General features: G+C 47.7%; 3 protein-coding genes and 4 non-coding genes across 8 annotated transcripts; 5 read left to right on the forward strand and 2 right to left on the reverse strand.

Annotated features, from left to right (window-relative positions):
* Positions 1–7,111: 7,111 nt before the first annotated feature.
* SURF6 (surfeit 6) lies at positions 7,112–9,802 on the reverse strand. Its single transcript, XM_058038242.1, has 4 exons — positions 9,642–9,802; positions 9,045–9,257; positions 8,379–8,470; positions 7,112–7,910 (listed from the first exon to the last, which is right to left on the reverse strand). The coding sequence occupies exons 1-4, from the start codon at positions 9,733–9,735 to the stop codon at positions 7,239–7,241; spliced, it is 1,071 nt and encodes a 356-aa protein (XP_057894225.1). The 5' UTR covers positions 9,736–9,802; the 3' UTR covers positions 7,112–7,238.
* Positions 9,803–10,283: 481 nt separating this feature from the next.
* On the reverse strand, positions 10,284–16,398 carry MED22 (mediator complex subunit 22). 2 transcript variants are annotated; one of them, XM_058038441.1, is made up of 4 exons: positions 16,247–16,398; positions 15,706–15,786; positions 15,242–15,450; positions 10,284–11,848 (listed from the first exon to the last, which is right to left on the reverse strand). In XM_058038441.1, exons 1-4 carry the CDS (start codon positions 16,367–16,369, stop codon positions 11,656–11,658), a joined length of 606 nt encoding a protein of 201 aa, XP_057894424.1. In that variant the 5' UTR covers positions 16,370–16,398; the 3' UTR covers positions 10,284–11,655. The 2 variants fall into 2 exon arrangements, with proteins under 2 accessions (XP_057894424.1, XP_057894423.1); XM_058038440.1 differs by having other exon boundaries at positions 10,284–11,854.
* Positions 16,399–16,454: 56 nt separating this feature from the next.
* On the forward strand, positions 16,455–20,278 carry RPL7A (ribosomal protein L7a). The gene is made up of 8 exons (XM_058038172.1): positions 16,455–16,492; positions 17,008–17,128; positions 17,390–17,539; positions 18,252–18,392; positions 18,725–18,804; positions 19,134–19,264; positions 19,601–19,670; positions 20,120–20,278. Exons 1-8 carry the CDS (start codon positions 16,490–16,492, stop codon positions 20,222–20,224), a joined length of 801 nt encoding a protein of 266 aa, XP_057894155.1. The 5' UTR covers positions 16,455–16,489; the 3' UTR covers positions 20,225–20,278.
* Positions 17,249–17,321, forward strand: LOC131092063 (small nucleolar RNA SNORD24). Its single transcript, XR_009115463.1, has one exon. It is a non-coding gene; the product is annotated as a small nucleolar RNA SNORD24 (small nucleolar RNA).
* LOC131092064 (small nucleolar RNA SNORD24) lies at positions 18,115–18,180 on the forward strand. The gene has a single exon (XR_009115464.1). It is a non-coding gene; the product is annotated as a small nucleolar RNA SNORD24 (small nucleolar RNA).
* Positions 18,490–18,567, forward strand: LOC131092062 (small nucleolar RNA SNORD36). The gene has a single exon (XR_009115462.1). It is a non-coding gene; the product is annotated as a small nucleolar RNA SNORD36 (small nucleolar RNA).
* Positions 18,986–19,059, forward strand: LOC131092061 (small nucleolar RNA SNORD36). The gene has a single exon (XR_009115461.1). It is a non-coding gene; the product is annotated as a small nucleolar RNA SNORD36 (small nucleolar RNA).
* Positions 20,279–20,500: the final 222 nt, after the last annotated feature.

The following is a 20,500-nucleotide window of genomic DNA, read 5'->3' on the forward strand; positions in this document are numbered from 1 at the left end:
GCATCCAGCACGTGGCCACACCTGGGGGCTGCCAGGTCCCACCTGACACAGCTCCAGGATAAAACAGCACCAGAAGCCAACGGGGGGAGCTGTGGGGAGCAGCAAATCCAGCCAGATCCTCCAAGGCAGATCCAATGCTTGCAGTCTGGGAGGATACGAGAATAACACTTCACTCCTTCCTGCAGCAATGCCTGTGATTGAAAGATTAAATTATACTGGGAGAAGAATTTGGGGTGGGGAAATGTACTGACTGATCTGTCCTGTTTCTGGGTTGATTATCCTCTTTATTGGAGAGGGAAGGAAGCAGGCATGTTCTCTTCTCTAAGCTTGGTAAATTTGATTTTAACGGGCTGCCCTGGGTTTCCCAGTGAGTCATGGTCATCCTCTCAGTGCCAGAAGACACAGAACATGAAAAGCTTCAAAATTCTCCCCTCATTTAACCCAGTATTTACCAGCTGATTTAGCACAGAAATTTATTCCAATATGGAAGAAATATTCAGGCTGAGCACATCCTGAATACGTGGGGGAAATAAAATATATATATATGTGTGTGTACCAACAGGGTGTGTTTATTAGCTTGCAAAGGAATGTGGCTGTTGAAGGTGAACTGCTCCAGATAAAAGTCAGCCCAAAGGAGGCTGTAACAACCTGAGCTGCACACAGAGTTTGTCCAAGCCACTTCTTAGTGCTGCTGTCCCAAATCTTCCCTTAAACTCCCTGCTTTGGCTGTGTTTGCTGCAGGTCACACAGAGCACCTGCTTTATTTTGCCCTGAAATGGGTTCAAAGCTCTCCCACAGCTGGCTCCAGCCTCAGCACAGCTCCAGAAGGCATTTCCCACTTACAGATATCACAGATCTGTAATATCTTACATACAGATAAGAGAAGTAATTTTTTACTTACTGCTATTACAGATCTGCCACCTCAAAAAGAGTTCCTGGCCTCGACAGAGAGTGTGTGTGCTAATGTAATAATCGGGAATTAACAGGAAGTGTGTTAATGAGTGTACAGTCACCAAACCCAGCCTGAGAGCAGCTGCTGACACTCCCCTGTGGTTGGGCTCTCATGGAACAAGGTCCTGCTCAGGGTGCCCCAGGACTCTGGAACTGTGAGTGCTGCAAAGTGCCCCAACCAAACCCAGCAGAAAACAAAGTTCAAACAAAGAAACTCACTTTGGCGCCAGCGCTCTTGGCTGCAGATAAAATAATCTGTAAAAAGGGAGAAATATCCATTGAATTATACATGAATATGCCTGGGAGAGAGGAGCAGCAGTTTAAAGGTCAGGAGATAAAAAAGCCTGCACTTACTGGGGGAAAAGCTGGATCAGCTTCTCTTCTGTATATTGGAGTTTTGTGGAGCTGCAGGATGGGGTGGGAAGTGAAAGGGATTGTTATGCTTTGCTTAAAATATCAGCCAAGTTTGGCTTCAGGACCTGCTGAAGGCATCACCTGCACACACCTCCAGGGCTCCCCAAGGGACAGCTTTGGGACAGAACACACAGCACAACAGGGACAGAGAGTGCTGGCAGCAATCCCAATCTCTGAAGAAATCAGGCTGGGGTTTAGGGGTCAAAATCCCCGTGGGACTGTCAGCAATAATCATGTTTGTGCTCCATGCCCTGCAAAACTGCTCCTGGTCACCTGGAGGGCTGAACTACCTGAGATAATGACATTTCCAAAAGTATTCAGAGAAATAAGCACCTGGCCAGACACAATGGTTTGGAATAATCAGAAATACCTCCATGAAACATCGGGTTTTTTTCTATTTGCATGGTTTGGTTTTGTTTTTACAAGTACAGCAGGTCATGGGAAAAGCCACAGCTTGTCATGTCCCAGCTCTGGGACAATGTGGCAGTGGGGAGGTCACTGGGGCCATGGCCCCTGCACTGTGTAAATTCCCTCCTGGGCACCCAGGATGGCTCAGGGACCAGCTCAGAGGGCATTTCCCAGCAGCAGCTCCCCTTCACCTGCCCAGGTGCTGCCACAGCACAAACACACCCATGGACAGAGCACAGATCCCAGAGGGAGGAACAGGAGCCTGATGAGAACGACTGGGGGTTATTCCTGCCCGTGCCAGAGCTCCTCCTGTGCCTGCTCATCTCCCCTCTGTGGTTCAGGTGTCTCTGTCTGGTGAGAGGACACTTGGAGCACATTTGTGCATGCGCAGGTGTGGGGTTACACCTTGATAAAGAAGCTGCATTAACATTTCAGTCCTGGGACCACAACAAACAAATCCTCCCTCACCTGAGAGACCCAGAGCTGTCCCAACAGGCCCCAACAGCATTTTGGGGTAGCTTTTTGTTTTGAGAGAGTGACTAATTACAGGTTCATAAATAAAGAACAAGCCCCTTGTTAACCACTGTTAGTGTTGTCAGGGAAGAGCAGGGCTGGAACAATGATCTGCGTTACTCATTAGGCACAGAACAAAATACTCACAAGGTTTCAGGGCAGGGAAGGTAGTAGGGCAGGTAATGCACTTTTCCACTCCCATCCAGAGCCCTGTGAGAGCAAAGAAATGCTTCAGGATAGGAAATCAAAGAAATGTTGAAGGAAACCTTCCTAGGATTTTTCAACATCACCTAAGGACCTGGTAAAGATTTTGAGAGGTGACCCTGGCTAACTCCATATCTGCTTTATTAATTAGTGTAGGATCTGCTGTGTTCACATTTTAACACAGTGTCCTGCTGCTGAGGCAAAATGCAGCTGCCCACGAGGTGAAAGTACAGCAAATTGCAGCATCATAAAAATGCGATAATTCCTGATGATTTACTAATTAATATTTTAATACTTAACAGAAATGCCTTGTCTCAGATTCCCTTCCATGGCTGAGTTTGCTCCATAAGCCATACTCAGCTGTCAGGATATTCAGTTACAAATTCTGTATTTGAAAGCTGTGATGTCTGATAGTTACAGAGCTGGTGACACTGGAGTGAGTTTGGACTGTGTGGAGAGACAGAGAATCACCTCTGTAAGGCCTGAGCTGAAATGTAACTGGAATATTCTATACTCAAGCATTTGTTTGTGAGTCACTACGGTGTTAGCAGCCTGATTTGCACCCAAATTCTCTCTTTTCTTCTTTCCTTTAGGGCCTTCTCCCTCTACCAGTGCTTCTTTACCTATTACACAAATTGCTTTTCTTCCTTACAGCTCAAAGAGAGGCTTCCTATAACATCTTTATTTTACAGCCTTTATTTTTGTGTTCTGGGGGTTTTAGCACAGGATCTACACAGGATCAGTTTCAGATATGACCGAGCTGGCCAGCAAATCCTTACCAGATAGCTGCAGCAGCAGCAACCAGGCAGACAAGAGATGCCAGCAGCACCTTCCTGTAAATCACTATCTTCTGGAGGAGGAGGAAGAGCAACTTCTGAATTCCAGCAGCTTTCACTCCACAAAGAACAAACATAAAGGGAAAGCCTCACTGTGAGTACCTCACTCTGAGAGAAATTGATAATTTCTTAGAGGAGGATGAAGTTTCTTGGTAGCTTCTCTTTCAGAAGTGATAAGCACAGAAGGCATCAGACTGTAAGAGCCAGGGCACTGAGGCAGCATCTGTGAAATATCTGAGCAAGTTCTTCATTCCAGGGAGCTTTAACCCCAGCTCTAGTGCATGGGGAACCTTTCTGATTTCATCCCACCTTCTGTAGATTCCATTTTATCCCCTCAAGCACGAACCCTTTGCAATTGGATCAAACCACCCCCTCCTGTGCTATCAGAGAGCCAACACAGTTATCACTGGGCTGATTAACTCACCTTTCACAGTCCAGGAACCGCCTGCAAAGGGGGCACACCCTGCCAAGGTGCCTGAAGGAAAGGTAAACTGAGGTGTGAGACCTGCAAAGGAGCATTTCACAATCCTAATGCCCCTTGGGTAAAGGTTAAGCCAAGGAAATTATTTTTCATCTACAACAGCCCTGAAAATCAACTTTCCCAAGCCCAGCAGTCTTAAAATCACTCCTGCCTGTTCCTGCTTTAATTTCTTTGGCTGGAAATAGACAAGTGGCTAAAAGTTCTTTGATTTGCTTTACTGTGTCACACAGAAATCCTCTCTGGTGCTTCTCTCTCACTTTCCTTTGAGAGAATCTAATTTGCTTTCACCAGGAAGCATCACAAAATCCTGCTTAAAAATAATGACTAACTATATATATATATACATATATATGTGTGTATGTGTGTGCATCTATATAAATATATATCTTAAGGCCTTCCACCACTTAAAGCCTTCATGGATTCATGCTGAGCAGCTCTGGATTCTCGCCTAAAAATGCTGCAGATCCACAAACACAGAAAGAAGAACAGCCTTCCCCCTCAGGCAGTTGTTCTGTGTTTTGACCAGCTTTATCTCATTCCTGTGCTAGTTGTGTCATGAGAGCTGCTGTGCTGACACCAGGATTTGTCAGTGCCACGTTTCTTACCTTGTGCTTGATGCTTCCAGCACATGCAAAGCAGATAAACGTGCAGAAGGGGTTCAAACTGGTTTTTTTCAGGCATTCTTTGAGAGATGGCTGCACACAGAGCAGGCAGGAAAGCCCTTCTCATCAGCAGGCTTCCAAATTTCCAGCCAGGATCTCTCTTGCTGCAGTCCAGGTCTGGGCATCTCCCTTTCCATTCCTCAGGGCTCTGATGTTTCCTTCCCTCTTCTCTCCTGTGACCTCCTTCAATCTTTCTTTGTAATTGTCTAACTAGAAGATCTGGGATTCTTTCTGTCAGTTCTGACTGGGCTCTCTCTAATCAGCCCATTCTCACGAAATTGGTGCCAAAGCACCCCAAATTCCCCTGCTGAGCCCTCAGCAGTGAAGTAAAGCTGGATTGTCCCCCAAATCTGAGAATCTGTCACAGTTCACACGTCCCACAGGACATCTGCCTGCTTTGCAGGACCTCAGCACTGGGGTGACATTCAGGATGTGCCCAAATGCAATCCATGTGTTTTCTGTGGAACCTCTCCCAGCCAGGTCTGAGGCACATAAAACCTTGTGCTTCATGGAAACAAACTCAATTTCCAGGCTATTTGTTTTTCTGAAACATCAAGCCCTGAGTGAATCCTGTTTTCCTTGGGGTTTGCAGCCCCTCCCAGCTTGATGCCGCTTTGCAATTGCATAAATATCCTCTCAGCGTTTCCACCCAAAGCATAAAGGAATACACAAACAATCCCTTTGCAGAGTCTCCTGGGGATTCCCATTTTCTGGACCTGACCCATGCTCTATCTCCACGGCATACAGAATCTGCGTGATGGGGAAGGACAGGAGATCAAGAATGGAGAGAAGAAAGGGGACTGATAGCTGTCCTCAAATTGGGCAGTAAAATTAACACAGAATTTAAAAACTGTGCATGTTTGGTTATTTTAGTTTCAGCTGCTGTAATGGGCATAGAGCATTTCCATGTGTCTTTTTACAGAGTAAACATCTAATCCCTCAGGAGGAGAAATACACATATTTTGAAATATTACATCATTAGGAGCACAGCTGATGCATTCCCCTCTTATTTTCAGTTTCTGTGGTACAAAGCTGCCAGAGCACTAGAGCCAGCTGAGATTGAAACATCCTTTGCATCTAAAGCCATCTCACTGAGGTTTACCTCAACTGATTTACAGTTTACTATGAATATAAACAGAAATTAAATAGATGCAGTTGCAGCTGATGAAAGAATCTCCAACCTAAGAGAAATCACAGCTAAAGCATTTTTAATAGTTACTCAGGTTCCTCGAATTTGTTCAGAGAGTTTTTTAGAAGGGGTATGGCTGAAAGTAGCTCTGTTACTCCCAAATGAACTTGCTTGACCTCCCAGAACAAAGCATTACTTTATCTTCAAGCCCTGCTTGGAAGGCACTCTGGACAGCTGATAAATACCTCACTTGTGGAGCGTTCCACGGAAAATATTCTTTGCAGAGCAACTATTTCAGATTTCCAAACGCGGATTTCAGATTTCTCCAAGTGAAGTGGCAAACTGTGAGTGCAGGGCTGTTCAGAAAGCGAAGAAAGAGAAGATCTCCATGGGGAGAGCTCCATCTGTGCCTGGGGAGAGCTTTCCTTGCTGGACAGGCTGCAGGAACACAAATGTGTTCAGTCACACCTGAGGCTTGAACACAAATTCAGAACAGATCACTGCAGAGTCTCAGACTGCAGCTGCATCAGGGAGTTACCTGGGCTCTGGCAGGGATCCAGCTGGGCAGCACTGCACAGCACAGCCTGCATTTCCCTCACAGCACGTCCATCAGCTTTAGTCATAAGGGAAAAAAGAGCTTCTTGCAAAGAGCCAGATCAAGACAATTCAATTGGACTCAATTAATAACATCCCTGGGCTCAGTACAAATCATCAGCTCACACCAACCAAGATCAGGAGGGCACCAGCAAGGTTTGACTGATCTCAGGTGCAGAGTTGCTTTATTTTCTGGATGGCTTGATCCCACCAATCTTCCCCAGGCTGAATTGCCAGCAGCCAAGCTGTACCTTCCCTCCTGAGCTGGGCAAGCAGCTGCCCAAGTTCACATTTGTATTTCTGTATAAACAACAATAAAGGACAAAATTGGTAATGACCAAATACAATTTTGCACTGGTGAACTGCACAGAGAAGAAACCCTTGCAGGCACCTGTGGTTGCCAGAATTTTTTTTAACCTAATTTTTTATTATTGCCAAAGGCAGACTTGGAGCCAATCCTTCTACCATCAGGATCAGTCAGTGTGTCCTGTGAATGATCCAAAAAGCTCCACAATAATAAATGCATTAGCTACACAATAATAAATCCATTAGCTCCACAATAATAAATCCATGCATGTGTACATGGGTTTATATCTATATTGACCTAATGCTGATAAAACATAACTTATAAAGTAACAGCACTGCCTAAAACTGAAAATTATTTCCAGTTTTCTTGTGGTGGGGAGGATAAATGTATCCAAGATGCATTCTTCTTTTCAAAGGTATTTGCATATAAGCAAAGGTTTTACTCTCTTTGTGTTGAGATGAATCCCATGTTTGGTCTTTTTGCCTTTTTGTTTCTTCTTTCCCATTCCCAGGGGATGCAAGGACACTGTGCTGCCCATCAGAGGAAGTGACAGCAACTGACATTTCCCCTTTAGAAATATAATAATTGTTATTAGAAATCAGCCAGAAGATGTTTCTTTAGGATAGAAAACTTTATTAACAAACATACAACTGTTTTTTTAGTACAATGAGGCTGGGAAGCTGTGGCCTGGGACAGTGGCAGACCCTGGAGCCCCAGTGCCAGGAGAGCTGCCTTGCCCTCAGTTTAACCCAGCTTTTTTCAAGTCCTCTGGCAGAACTCGGCCCTTCTTCCGGGCCCTGGCTTTTTTCTTCTCTATCCTCTCCTTCTTCTTCTTCTGGATGTTCTTCTTGCGCTTGTCTTGCCGCTGCTGCATCTTCTCCACCACCCTCACAGTCCGTTCCTCCCACTGCCTCTTGCGCTGCGCCCGCCGCTTCTCCTTGCGCTTCAGGGCCTCCTTCAGACGCTCCTCATCGTCACGGATCTTCACCCCTTCTGCCTTATACAGGGCATTTGTCCATTTTATCTTGGTCTCCAGCTCCTGAGCTTTCTTCTCGTCCTTCTCCTTGAGCTCCTCCAGTTTATTCTTCCTGGTCTCCAGCCTGCTCAGCAGCTGCTTGTAGTTCTTGCCTGTCAGAGGAGTGATATTGCCTTTCACTGCTTTCCTCTTCTCTTTCTTCTTCTGGACCTTGTTTAACTCGTTCTCTTCATGAACTTTAACCCTGTTGAAGACAATGTCAGCTTTGCTCTCCTCCTTTTTGCTCTCTGGCTCTGCTGGTACCTCCTCAGTCTCTTTCTTCTCCATTTTTGCCTTCATCTTCAACTCCTTTCGCCGGCGTTTCTTTCTCTCTCTCTCATACTTCCTTCGCTGCCTCTTCTCCAGCACTGCAGGGGTTAACTCCTTGGCATTATCCTAAGGAGGAGGACAGACATAAATGAGAAGTCTTAAAGGGTTAAAGGAGAAGTAAAAGTGGGCTGTGCCCCAGTTCCTGATTTCAAACTCCTCCTCAGAAGCACCACCTGTGATGTGAAGCTGTGACTCAGCTGTTAGAGACACTAAACACAGTAACAGCATTTCAAACCCCAAACACAGTAACAACATTTCAAACCCCAACAACCTGTAACTGTTCCCTTGCAGGCTCTCACTACTTTGCTTTTTCCTAAAAATCACCAAAAGCATGTTCTCTTTGAAGCTGACCCCATCTTTTCTCACAGGTTTTTCCACAGAACACACACAGGTCACCTGGCAATCCCTACAGGCAATTTTTCATGAGCTGGAATCAGCTCAAACCCTGTGAGATCATGTCCCACGTCCTGGGAGGCCGGGGAGGATTTCAGGTGCACAAACACACACATGGATACACATTCTGAGTCCCCATACCTGTCCAGAAGCCTTTTTAATCTTCTCATGGAGTCTCTGACGCAAGAGACTGAGTGCAGAAACAGAAGGGGAACTCAGTTCACTTTTACTTCCTGAAAATGAGAGGGAGAAAATAAAAATACTTAAAAAGCAGCACCAGCTAAACAGTAGCACTTTCTCTGGCTTTGGGAAAAACTCTGGGAACTCTTTAGATGCTGTGAATGGAACGGAAAATCCAAACAAACCCAGAGTTTCTATTTCATTGGTTTCTTTAGAATTTCCCCTTTCATCATTCAACACTGCCAGCAGTGGCCTGGCATGCCCTGGGGCTGCCTGGCAAGCCAAAGACAAGTACCAAGCTTGTGGAACAGAGAGGCTCAGGACATCTTTTCTCTGTGATCTGGCTTTTCATTGTCAAAAAGGAAGGCTGAGCTGGCAGGACAGGGCCTGCATCCACGTGTAATTCTCAAAGTCACTCACATGCACAAAACCTCTGCAGTTCAGTTAAACACCGTTTCCAGAGAGCCACCCAGTGGTGATGGCACAAATTCCTGTCCATAGGCAAAAGCTTCTGGGGCATGTGAAATAAGCAAAGATGTTCCCAATTTAGGCTTTCCAAACTAGACTGGAATGAAGGAAGAAAAGCAGCCGGCTCAGCCCAGGCCATGGCAAAGCTGAAATTCTTACCTGTAGCCAAACTCTCCTTTCTGTTCTGCGTGCCACCTTGTGGTGATGATTTGTTGGCTTGAGGGGCTGCTTTCTGTCCTGGAGTGGGTTTACTGGTGTTGGAAACATCCTGTTTGGCTGAAGGAGCATTCTTCTTCTCAGTTTGCTTCTTGGGCTTCTTTTTCTTCTGTTTTTTCACCTGTCTGCCATCCTCGGGCTGGCCTGGCTTAGACACTAGAACGCAAAAACAAATTACACAAAATAGGACAATGTCACATTTCCACTCATAACACTCAGTTATTACTGAACATTAATGTTCCAGCATTGCAATGGCATAGCTAAATGTTCAAGAATTACGTTTTAGGATTTATTTCATTAGATCAAACATCCTGTAAAACCCCAGCTCTCCACATCCATCACCGCAGTGAATGGAGATCACTGATTTCCAGGGCTCCCGGTGGACAACGTGTTCGGGAGTTCCCTGCTTGAGCAGATTGGTTTTTTTGTTAGAAACCGGCACAATCTCGGGCCAAGCCCCCCGTGGGGTCACGGCTATCGCGCCCAGCCTCCCACACACCGGCCGGAGAGGACAGAACCGAAGCGTTGCAGTTCCAGTACCAAATTTCCTCTTCCGCGACTCCGGGGCGTGCTGCACGCCGGCCCTCCTGGCCAAGCCCTGCAGGTAGGAGTCCTGGGCGGCCAGGCTGGCCATTGCCGCGCCGGGTCCCCGAGCTGCCCGGGACAGCGTGGGGACAGCGTGGGGACAGCGTGGGGACACGGCGCTCTCCTCGTGGAGCCCCCGGCAGGCAGGAAGTGATGGAGCGAGCGCGCCGGCCGGGAAGTGACGGCAGCGCCGGGCGCACGGAGCGGCCGCGCCGGAGCCGCCCCCGCCGGGGCTCGGCACGGACCGACGGCGTCCGTCTGTCACACCAGGGATGCTCCGGGCTCTCCTGAGGGGCTGCCGCCTGTTGTATTGCACTAAAACGGATCTTACAGCGACCCCCGTGCCTTCCAGACACCTCCCCAGAGCCCCGCAGGCAGCCCCGGTTCGCCTCCTCCACACTTCCCAAACCTTTCTTTGCCAAACCTCCCTTTATTGGAATACAAAACCCGGCACCGGGGTAAGGTCCCAAAGCACGGGCGAGTTTCGTGATGGTTTCTGCAGCCCCTGCAGGGAGCTCGTTCCCTCCTCTCGCATGTGCACGCTCATATTGCGACATTTTCATAAAGCCTCGAGGCTGAAAACACACGCCTTAAAAATTATACAAAACAGGCAGTTTTATTAAGTCACCTAGTTACAAAAATAAATGGAATGGAAGAAAAAGAAACCGAAAAATAATAGCAAAAATTCACATCCTAAGAAATGAGACGTTACAGCAGAAAGCCGGGGAAGCTCAGCTCAGTTGTTGGAACGCCCTGGTGGCTCTGTGGTGCCGTGACACCGAGCTGTGGTGCCACTGTTCAGGTCAGTGGCATCTCCCTTTCAGCTGCACAGCTCGAGCCAAGGCAGAGCCACCCCCACAGGAAAGGACAGGAGATGTGCTGAGCTGCTGAACAGCTGCAGACCAAGCACCAAATGTGTTTCTTTGGAAGGAAACTGAGAGTAACCGAGTATTCCTCACTGCTCTCAAGATTTTGTCATTAGACAAAACCAAAAGCCAGCACAAACAGTGGCTCCATGTTAGCTCAGACTGTATCAACAGGAATTTCTGTGTAAACACTGGGGAAGGAATCGACTGACTACAGCATGACACTGCTTCTCTTTGTGGCTTTGAGCAAGTGGTGTCATTGATCCCTCAGTCTGATCCCTGCTTTCTTCTTCTAGGGGGGAACATTGTCCTCCCATAAGGGTCTCCTGGGATCTTCCTTCCAAATCAAGAGTTCAAGTTTGTAAAGCATTTTGACAGTGAAGACTGTTGTGTAAAAATATTATAAGACTCTTTACAGTAGACCAGAGGTTGTCAGATGCTATCCTGAGAGAGCTTTAAAGCAGCCAGAATGTCAATAACCTTGGGAAGCAGAGTAAAAACCCCAACACGCTCACTGCCCCCACATTTGGCTCAAGTTTATCCCAAAGAAATTCAACTCCCAACACTCACATGGAAACAAACTTCTAAGACTTCTAATGAACTCTACACATAACTATCACATTAAAGCAAACCCGACTCTAATTTGTTCTAATGAGATTCACTTTGCGTCTACACAACTCTATCTCTTATGGACAGCAACACTCCTGGCAAGGTCCTGGCGTGGAGGAAGCACTGCAGCCATGCAGGGAGTGCCAGCACTGCTCCAGTGCCTCCTCCCGGCAGCAGGAACGGCTTGCTCAGCACGGCACAGCAGGAGGAAGACTTCCAGCAGCGCGGGGCCATGCCCGGGTGAGCCGCGGATCTTGTTCGGGAATGCTCGGCGGGGCCATCCCCGGTGAACCGCGGCCGGCAGCAGCGGATCCTCCTCAGGAATGCTCGGCGGGGCCATCCCCGGTGAACCGCGGCCGGCAGCAGCGGATCCTCCTCAGGAATGCTCGGCGGGGCCATCCCCGGTGAACCGCGGCCGGCAGCAGCGGATCCTCCTCAGGAATGCTCGGCGGGGCCATCCCCGGTGAACCGCGGCCGGCAGCAGCGGATCCTCCTCAGGAATGCTCGGCGGGGCCCGCCCCGTGCCCGTTGACGTGCGGGTGCGAAGGGGTGGAACTCTGCGAGGTGACAACGCTCTGCTCGGCTGTGGCGGCTGCCAGAGGCATCGAGAGGCTCTCGGGGGACAGCGTGGCCAAGTCTTGTCTCCAGTAGGCTTCGCACAGTGGGAGATCATTGCTGTCACACAGACTGTAGCTTTCCAGAACAAACAACCCCAGTGAGGGGAGAGCGGGTGTGGTGATAGAGGAGGGGAGGGATGGAAAGGGTGGAGGGAGCAAGACAGAAGCAAAGCATTAAGAAAATGACAAAAAAAAATGCTGGATGTAAGGTCTGTGTTCATGAAATCATCCTAAGTCGTGTGACATTGACTTTCCCTAAGACACCTCCGCTAAGGGCTGGTCCTAAAATCTCTCGGGCCTGGTGAGGATTGGGGCAATTTTAGAGAAGAACTGTGGCTACAAAATAAAACAGAGGCTCAATTCTAATTCAATTCTCAGACACTCCTAGTCTCTGAAAAGATCTGAGCTGAAGTCCTGGCACCCCCAAATGTGCAATTTCTGCTACTGATGAGTGAGACATGGACCTTACCCACAATTATTTTACTTGGAATTAGACTGCAACCTATGTGAGGAAAAAATATAAATCCTGCTTTAAATTTTACTTCAGTAAAAAAACCCTGCCACAATTGTTTTGGGGCCTGTCCCTGTCACAATGAAGAAGAACCCTATTTGCACCCCTGCCCTTTCAAGAAAGTGCTCCACAGGTTTGGATCTTCCATTGAAGCTTCCCAGTTTGATTATAAAATACTGACAGCTCCTGCCTTTTCCCAAAGAGCCTGAGCTAACAGTGCTTCTAAAAGCAGCTGGCTGGACTCCAACATTGGATGGACCAGCAGTGTGGGAAAATAAGGTTTTTAAACAACTGGTTAATTCTTGCCCATACTCTGAGGAAAACAAAATGTGGAAGGGCCAAAACTAAAAAGAAACATGGAAGGAACTGGAACAAAACCAACACAAATCCCAAAGAGAAGAGCTGCACACACAAGAGACACCCAAGACAAAGGGAGTGCTGGAGCAGAAAGCATTCAGAGAAAAACAAACCCAGGGGGTCAAGTGATTTTGTTGTTGCAGCTTTATTTACATTTGTAATGTATGGACTGATGCTTAGGGAAATATTTTAAGTATAGAAATATGAGACAGTTCATATTGCACAAACATGAAACATGTGAGATTTAACCCCACACTGAGGACAGCTCCTGTGGTCTCAGAGGAGGGAGCAATGGAACACAAATGCAGCTCTGGGGGTTAGGATGAGAGAGGGCAAGCTGGACTTGCAGTCGCCACTTTGGGGCACAAGCACACAAAGCACCAGGGGCAAGCTGAGCTCCTTCCTGGCAGCCTCACCCAGCTGGCTTTGCAGCAGTGAGAAGGCAGTGGGCACAGGTTTCACATCTGGGGCTTCTGTAAAATCCCTCAGAAGATCAGTCCCCAACACTGGAGCTGGGCTCCAGGACTGAACCAGAACTACAATTCCTGATCTGTCACAGACCTCAGGCCACGATTTCCCAGGAGAACCTGAGCACAGCACCCACACCTCATGGCAGGGAGCTGCTAACCATGTTCCAGCTGTGTCAGAAGTGTGACTGCTTCTCCTGCTGCCCCAGGTAGAACAGGTCCAGAGCCCAAGCTCCACTCTCAGCTAACACTGCTCAGAAGTCAGGCTCAGGGAGCAGCTCTGCACAGCCCAGCTGCTCTGTCCTGGGAGGGCTCCTCAGGCCATGGAAGGGACTTCACTACTACCATGAGGCTCCCAGCCAGTCTGAGGGCAGAGGGACACTCCAGAAAAATACTTGATCACAGGGCAGGAAAACAAAGATTCCTTCAGGACAATCTTCTTGGGTCTAGTTTCAAAAGGCCCATGTGCACACAAAAAGCCTGGCAAACAGCTGACCCTACAACTGACCAGGCATCCTAGGACAGCAAGGAACTCCCCTTGGGGACAAACAGGCTGTTGTGCTGACAGCCACTGAAACATGGCTGTGACAGAACAGAAACCCTTCCCCCACGTTAGACAAGATTTCATTAAAAATATTGTAGTATTCTAATTACAAAAGGACTTTGAATAAATCACTGTTTCTGTATTTACACAGACATGATTTCTTTGGTGCAGAAAAAGACAGGAAAGAGCACAGGAAGGGAGGAAGCAAATGACCAAGTGCTACATGATAACAAAGTGTCAGATCACAGCTCTGCAGAGCTGCCAGGTTTCCTCACCTCGTGACCCATAAGAAAGAGCAGGAAGGCAAATCCATCTGATGTACACCAACATCTGTCAGCTCTGCAGGGTTGGTTTATGTGGCACCTGGGGCCAGGCAGGTGAACAGACCATGCCAGCATGGCCAGAACCCCTCAGTGCAAGAGTGAGAGTGAGCAGCACACAGTGGTGGCAGTTTGGGGACACCTGGCACATGTGGGGCACTCTCATCCCACACCACACCCCTCTGGATAAGCTCATTGCTATGTCATGGACCTATCAGCACCCACACAGGTGCTTGGGTTTGTGATCATCACAACCTCCTCAAAAAACTGAATACAGTTTGAAAAATAACTCTAAGTTTTTACTCCTAAGCTGTGTCCTATTATTATCTTTTTACTCTTAAAATACATATATTATTCATAAACAATGGCCTAACTTTCAAAGATATTGAGCAATTTAGTTGACTTTGCTGGGGTTATAGGCATTCAGCATTCTTAGAAAAATGGAAAAGGCAAACATAGAAAACCTGGTTAGTAAAATTTTAAGTAAGATTTTTTAAAGTTAAGTGTTTGTTTAAAATTCCTAGAATTATTGCACTGACTTCACTCAGCTTGGAAAGTGCAGCCAAAATAACCAGGTTTACATTTGTTTTCTTCTGCTTTCATTTACTGCATCATTAACTAGAAGTGCTGGAGTGCATGACAAAAAAAAATAAAGTGTCTGAATTCTCTAAAATCTGTTTGCTAAATAGGAAGCTTTTAAAAATATTAAAAATCCCACAAACAAACCAGTAATAAATCATTCCTTAGAAAATCCTATCACGATACTTCATAATTCAATGAAACTGAGCAAGTCTTTTTTTCTCCTTGCAAATGTTGCCCCCAGCAGGACTGGAGGCAGCTGGGGGCAGTGGGCTGGGAAGGAAAAGGCACAATGTGTGACCAGGTCACTTGTGAAAGGACTCACCAGCAAGGTGAGGTGACACCAGCTGAAATCAGGACCCAGCTCAGCAGAGAGAGAGCCAGAGGCTCCTTCAGAGGGATTCCCCCAAGGAAATTCATCTTCTTTTCTAATGATTACAACAGAAGCCTAAGGGAATTACCTATCAAACCTCCTTCACCAGGATATTTAAACCCTGGAGGCTATCTACAAGGAAAAGGCAGCTGCTTTAGTTGAAGAAAAAGAGTTTGACCTAATTAAAAGTAGGACTAAAAATTTTTGGGGAACATTCTCAACACCTATACTCTCAGGGCTATTTGATGGTCTGGACTAAGTACCCCAAAAAGGCCTGGAGTTGTAAGGCAGAGTCCACTGCCCTATTTGTACCTGGAAGAGTAATATTCTTCTTCTAGCTCGTACAGGTCAATGGAGATCTCATCCCTCAGGGCAATCAGCTTCTTGTCACACTCCTCCTGCAGGCTCCTGAGCTGCTGGTTGCGCTGGTTGATGGCCTCGTTCACGGAGGGGAAATCGTTGAGGATCAGGAACTGCTTCAGGTCAGACACGAGTTTCATCAGGGACTCGCCAGCTCGGACCTTGCAGCAGTGAGAAAAATCACACAGCAGAGCAGATCAGAACACACAACACAACTTTGCTGCAGTTCCAAGATCTCCCAAGTTGCTCCTTCAGCCCAAACTCCCACAACGTGAGAATTCTGACAGAATTCTGACCCAGCTTGAAGTTACTCTCCTGGCAGCAGTCCTTGGGAGCGTTAGAAAGACCCAAAAACGAACCCAACAGCCCGTGCAGGATGTGCTGCCCACAGGTCTGACCAGTACAGTGCTACTCACGATATTTGCAGCTCTGACGTGCATCTCGTAGTTATCTTGTTCACCCTGGGTCGCTCGAGAGACTTGAGTTTCATCCTCGATCTAAAGAGAAAAGTACACAAATCTACCTCTACATACTTAAAATTCAAATAGATAATTATATGTTATAAGGTACAATGTATGGGAATATATACGTGGATAGGTGTGTGGATTTCCTATAGATGTGAATATGTGTGTGAATTTCCTATAGATGCGGAAATGCATGTGAATCTCCTATAGATGTGAAATGAGATCACACATTATGTGTATGAAATTTACATCGGTATGTGAATTACAGTTCAATTCACACACTGTTCAAAGTCAGGTTGAACAGGGCTTGGAGTAACCTCGAGAGGCCTGAAGGCTTCTCTGCCCACTGTAGGGAGTGGAACAAGATAATCTTTAAGGTCCCTTTAAAGCCTTTAACATTCGGGGATTCTACGAAAGGTTCTCCCCTCACAGCCCCTTCTACCTCGCGTCCCCCCGCCCTTCTCCGCTTAGCACCCGGGGTGCTCAGGCCCACCTTGGCCGTCTTGATGATCTCGGTGAAGTTGTCCATGATGGATTTGACATCGTCCTTGAGGCGTTTGTTGTAGGACTGCAGCAGGGTCTCCTTGCTCTGCGGCAGCACCCGGGGCTGCGCCATGGCCGCGCCCTCCCCTCACGGCCCCGGCCCGGCCCCGCCCTCCCGCGCTCTCGCGAGATCTCGCGCGCCGTAGATATCTCCCGGCATGCCTCGCTCCGCCTTTCTCTCCCTCCGCCCAAGATGGTGAGTGATGGCGGCGGCGCGGGGGGCCGGGGCCATCCGTCGCCATCGGGGGTCATCCGCCGCCGGTGATGGGTCGTAGTAGCGTCGCGACGGTGCTCGGCTGGCGGGGGAGGCGGTGGAGCGGCGTTTTGTGCCCGGTTTGCGGTGATGGGGGAAGGCCGCGGATGGGCCTGGCAGCCCGGGCCCGGAACCTGCGGCTGCTGCCGGCTCGGGCAGCCCGGCCGGGCCGCGGGGCCTTCTCGGGGTAGGTCGGGTTCCGGTGATCACTAACGTGTGGGGATATCTCGGCTGTTCTCGGGGAAGTGATCACGCTCGCTTTAATCCTGTCCCTCTCAGCGTGGTTTATAAACCTTGTAAGTGCAAAGCACAGGATTTCCTCTTTCTGGGAGAGCATGGGAGGCCGCCAGCCTGGTGAAATGCCTGGGAAACCAAATGCATTTCCAGGGTAGGTTGGTAATTTGCAAGCACACAAGTTTTGGAGGCAAATGAAGACAGAGTGTGTTTCTTTCTTGCAGCCGAAAGGAAAGAAGGCCAAGGGCAAGAAGGTGGCACCGGCCCCTGCTGTAGTCAAGAAGCAGGAGGCCAAGAAGGTTGTCAACCCCCTCTTTGAGAAGAGGCCCAAGAACTTTGGCATCGGTGAGTAAGTGGATATTTGGGATAGTTCCTTCCCTGGCTTTTTTCTTGTTCATTGAACAGATGAAGTTATAAACATTAAAAACCACTGCAGACTTTTTGCAGTGCTGTTCTTGTGCAAGGCGCAGATGATGTGAAAGAATATTTGCTATCTGAGTGGTCGTGCTGACACATTACCACCAAGATCACTGATGCTCCTGTGCCCTTGCCATGCTGCTGCTCTGGGTTTGGGGCAGCCCTGAGCTAAAGGCTGTGTTTTTTTAGGACAGGATATCCAGCCCAAGCGTGACCTCACCCGGTTTGTGAAATGGCCACGCTACATTCGGCTGCAGCGCCAGAGGTCCATCCTCTACAAACGCCTCAAGGTTCCTCCTGCCATCAACCAGTTCACCCAGGCCTTGGACCGCCAGACAGGTGAGGATGTGCCCCACAAGGCTCTCTTGGCTTGGGTTGTAAATGGGATGTGCAAAGAAACCAAAGTGAGCCTTAACAAAGGTAAACTGGGCTGTGTCTGTGGAAGTGTTTTAGGGAGGCTTTAACAGTGATCAGAGTGGTGTCAAAATCAGTTTGCTGGTTTAACTCTTGGATTGCTGCTGAGTACCCTGAAAAGGGATTTATAAAATACTAAAGCTCTATTTACTGACCCACACCCTGCATTAAATCTTAACTGTGATTCCATTCTTCCAGCTTGATGGAGAGCTACCCAGGGTGGTATAAACAGATTGCTTGAGACATCTGTGGAAATGCAGGTTTTGGGGGAAAACTGGCACTGAAGGAAGAAGGGATTTAGGGGTCTTCTGTGAATGCAAAAAACTTTGGACCTGTGTAGCATAATTCTTCCTCATAGATGCTCCTTGCATTAAAAGAGCCATGCACCACCTCTAACCATAATTGCTGTGGCATTTCCTCATCCAGACACTCGGGGAGCTCTCAGTGCCATCAGAGCTGCATGCAAACAGGGGCTCTCAGGGTGCTCTTCTCTTGGGCTGTGCAGATGATGATCACTTTTTGCTGTGAAAAAAAATGTGATGACAACCACCAAGATCGCTGATGCACTGCAGTGTTTTTTAAAAAGAACGCTTAGATTTTCAGGTCATGCAACTAATTAGTAGGTGTTATCTTCCAGCCACACAGCTTCTGAAGCTGGCACACAAATACAGGCCTGAAAATAAGCAAGAGAAGAAGCAGAGGCTGCTGGCTCGGGCTGAGCAGAAAGCTGCAGGAAAGGGAGATGCTCCAACCAAGCGGCCGCCCGTCCTCCGAGCAGGTAACTTTGTACCTGAGCTGGGGGAACATGGCAGTGTGGCACTTTGGGAGAGAGAACTTGTGAACAGTTGGTTCTTCAGCCAGCCTTGGACAAGCTATGGCAATGATGTTATGAATTTCTTCACCTGAGCTCAAAGTGAAGAGCAAAATATACGAGCTTTTTAACCCTGAGCTTTAGCAAATTGTCCGTGCAATGTTTTTGTGCTACTGATGGTTTTGTAAAGTTTTTGTAACTTCCATAGTGATGCTGTGCTATGGAATCAGAGTTGGCTTGCAAGAAAGCTCTGAAAATGGACTGAGGGGAATCAAACTTATCTAGAAATTGTTTTTCAGGTATCAATACTGTCACAACTCTGGTGGAGAACAAGAAAGCTCAGCTTGTCGTTATTGCCCACGATGTAGACCCCATTGAGGTGAGCATGTTACAGGCTGCCTGTGTAACTAGGGTTAGAAATTTTAAGGCAAAAATGGGTTTTAGGACAAATTGCATGAAAGAGAATGCACCAAAAAAAGAAATGCACAAGTGCACATTGGCCTGAACTGGATGCTTGTGCATGTTTGTAGTTGTCCTGCTTGGACAGTCAGGCTGGGCCTTTGCAATGATGTTTTGAATTTCTTCACCTGAAGCAGCAGTGAAGAGCAAAACGAGCTTTTTAACCCTGAGCAGTTGGCACAGCCCAGGCTGACAGGCAGCACAAAGGGCTGCTCTCCCTCAGTTGCTGAGCTCTCCCTTCCCTTCCAGCTGGTGGTTTTCCTGCCAGCCCTGTGCCGCAAGATGGGGGTCCCCTACTGCATCATCAAGGGCAAAGCCAGGCTGGGCAGGCTGGTCCACAGGAAGACCTGCACCTCTGTGGCCTTCACCCAGGTTAACCCGTAAGTGTTTTGGAGCTCACTTGATTTGTCTTGTGGAGAAAGCAAACTGCCCTAAACAGGCGCTAGGCAGGTGGGTAGCAAATATAAATGCCACCTCTGTAGTGTCTGATAAAAATGTCTCTATCAAATCCTGAAGGTGCAGGTTATTTTGGTTTACCAAAAGGGTGGTTACTCTAAAATCCCAGCAGTGCAGATTGAGTGTTAACCCTTTGTAAGTGATGCTTTTGCTTAACCTGGAAAATTGGGTTGTCCGTTGAGGCTCTCAAATTCTATGGCAAAATATTTATTGAAAATGTTAAATTAAGGCTCTAAAGGAACTAAAACTGTCATCAACAGGGAGGATAAGGGAGCCCTTGCAAAGCTGGTGGAGGCTGTGAAGACCAACTACAATGACAGATATGATGAGGTAAGATTCTGTGTGCTGCTGGCCTTGTCTTTGTACACTGTTAACATTCCCAGAAGGGAGAAATGGGACATGGTGACATCAGTTTATACTTGGGTGTGTTACAGCTAGGTTTGCTTAGTGTACCCAGATTATTTACCTGAGGATGGGGTAAAATGTGAAAGCTGTCACCAGGTTAGAAGTAAACAGCAATCCTAGGGCAAAGATTGTAGAGAGGGCAATACTTTCTGCTACCTGAATTCCATATCCCAAATCCAGGAGTTACAGGATAGCTGAATCCAACCTCCCTCATTGGGAAAGACTTAAAACTTTTCTCTTTGCTGCCCCAAAATGTAGTGCAGTGCTTGAAATGTGCAGGATTTTTTAGCTGAAGGAGCTTTTCCCCTTGTGCAGAATTGAGTGCCACAGTGAGAGATGGCTGAGGTGTCTAACCTGTTGTCCCTTCCTTGCAGATCCGTCGTCACTGGGGCGGGAATGTCCTGGGTCCAAAATCGGTGGCTCGCATTGCCAAGCTGGAAAAGGCAAAGGCTAAAGAGCTGGCTACAAAGCTGGGCTGAAGATGTACTGCATTGCACCTTGTTCTCTGTACATAATAAACCCCAGCTGTTTCAGTGGTCTCTGTTCATGGGAGTGTTCTAGGCAGGGAGTATTTCTTGCTTTCCATCTGGTGACAGAATAGTGCTGGGCAGGAACATCTGCACAGAGCTGGTTCTTTCTTACCTTGGAGTAACTTTACTCTTGAACACACAGCCCAGCAGCTCAGCTGCACATGGGATTTTGAAGTTGACTGGCCTGGGCTACTTCTGGCTTGGTTTTGCAAATCTAAATTGGAA

The sequence above is a fragment of the Melospiza georgiana genome, chromosome 20 (assembly GCF_028018845.1).
Source record: "Melospiza georgiana isolate bMelGeo1 chromosome 20, bMelGeo1.pri, whole genome shotgun sequence".
NCBI classification, from domain to species: Eukaryota; Metazoa; Chordata; class Aves; order Passeriformes; family Passerellidae; genus Melospiza; species Melospiza georgiana.

Excerpts from the sequence above, each read along its gene's own strand:
- RPL7A (XM_058038172.1), top strand. Across the intron at positions 18,393-18,724 it reads GCCGCCCGTCCTCCGAGCAG|GTATCAATACTGTCACAACT; the intron begins GTAACTTTGTAC and ends ATTGTTTTTCAG. Across the intron at positions 19,671-20,119 it reads ACAATGACAGATATGATGAG|ATCCGTCGTCACTGGGGCGG; the intron begins GTAAGATTCTGT and ends CCTTCCTTGCAG.
- MED22 (XM_058038440.1), bottom strand. The coding sequence starts at position 16,369 with ATGGCGCAGCCCCGGGTGCTGCCGCAGAGCAAGGAGACCCTGCTGCAG. Across the intron at positions 15,787-16,246 it reads AGATCATCAAGACGGCCAAG|ATCGAGGATGAAACTCAAGT; the intron begins GTGGGCCTGAGC and ends TTTTCTCTTTAG. Across the intron at positions 15,451-15,705 it reads ACGTCAGAGCTGCAAATATC|GTCCGAGCTGGCGAGTCCCT; the intron begins GTGAGTAGCACT and ends CACTGCTGCAAG.
- SURF6 (XM_058038242.1), bottom strand. The coding sequence starts at position 9,735 with ATGGCCAGCCTGGCCGCCCAGGACTCCTACCTGCAGGGCTTGGCCAGG. Across the intron at positions 9,258-9,641 it reads GTCGCGGAAGAGGAAATTTG|TGTCTAAGCCAGGCCAGCCC; the intron begins GTACTGGAACTG and ends TTTGCGTTCTAG. Across the intron at positions 7,911-8,378 it reads TTAAAAAGGCTTCTGGACAG|GATAATGCCAAGGAGTTAAC; the intron begins GTATGGGGACTC and ends CCTCCTCCTTAG.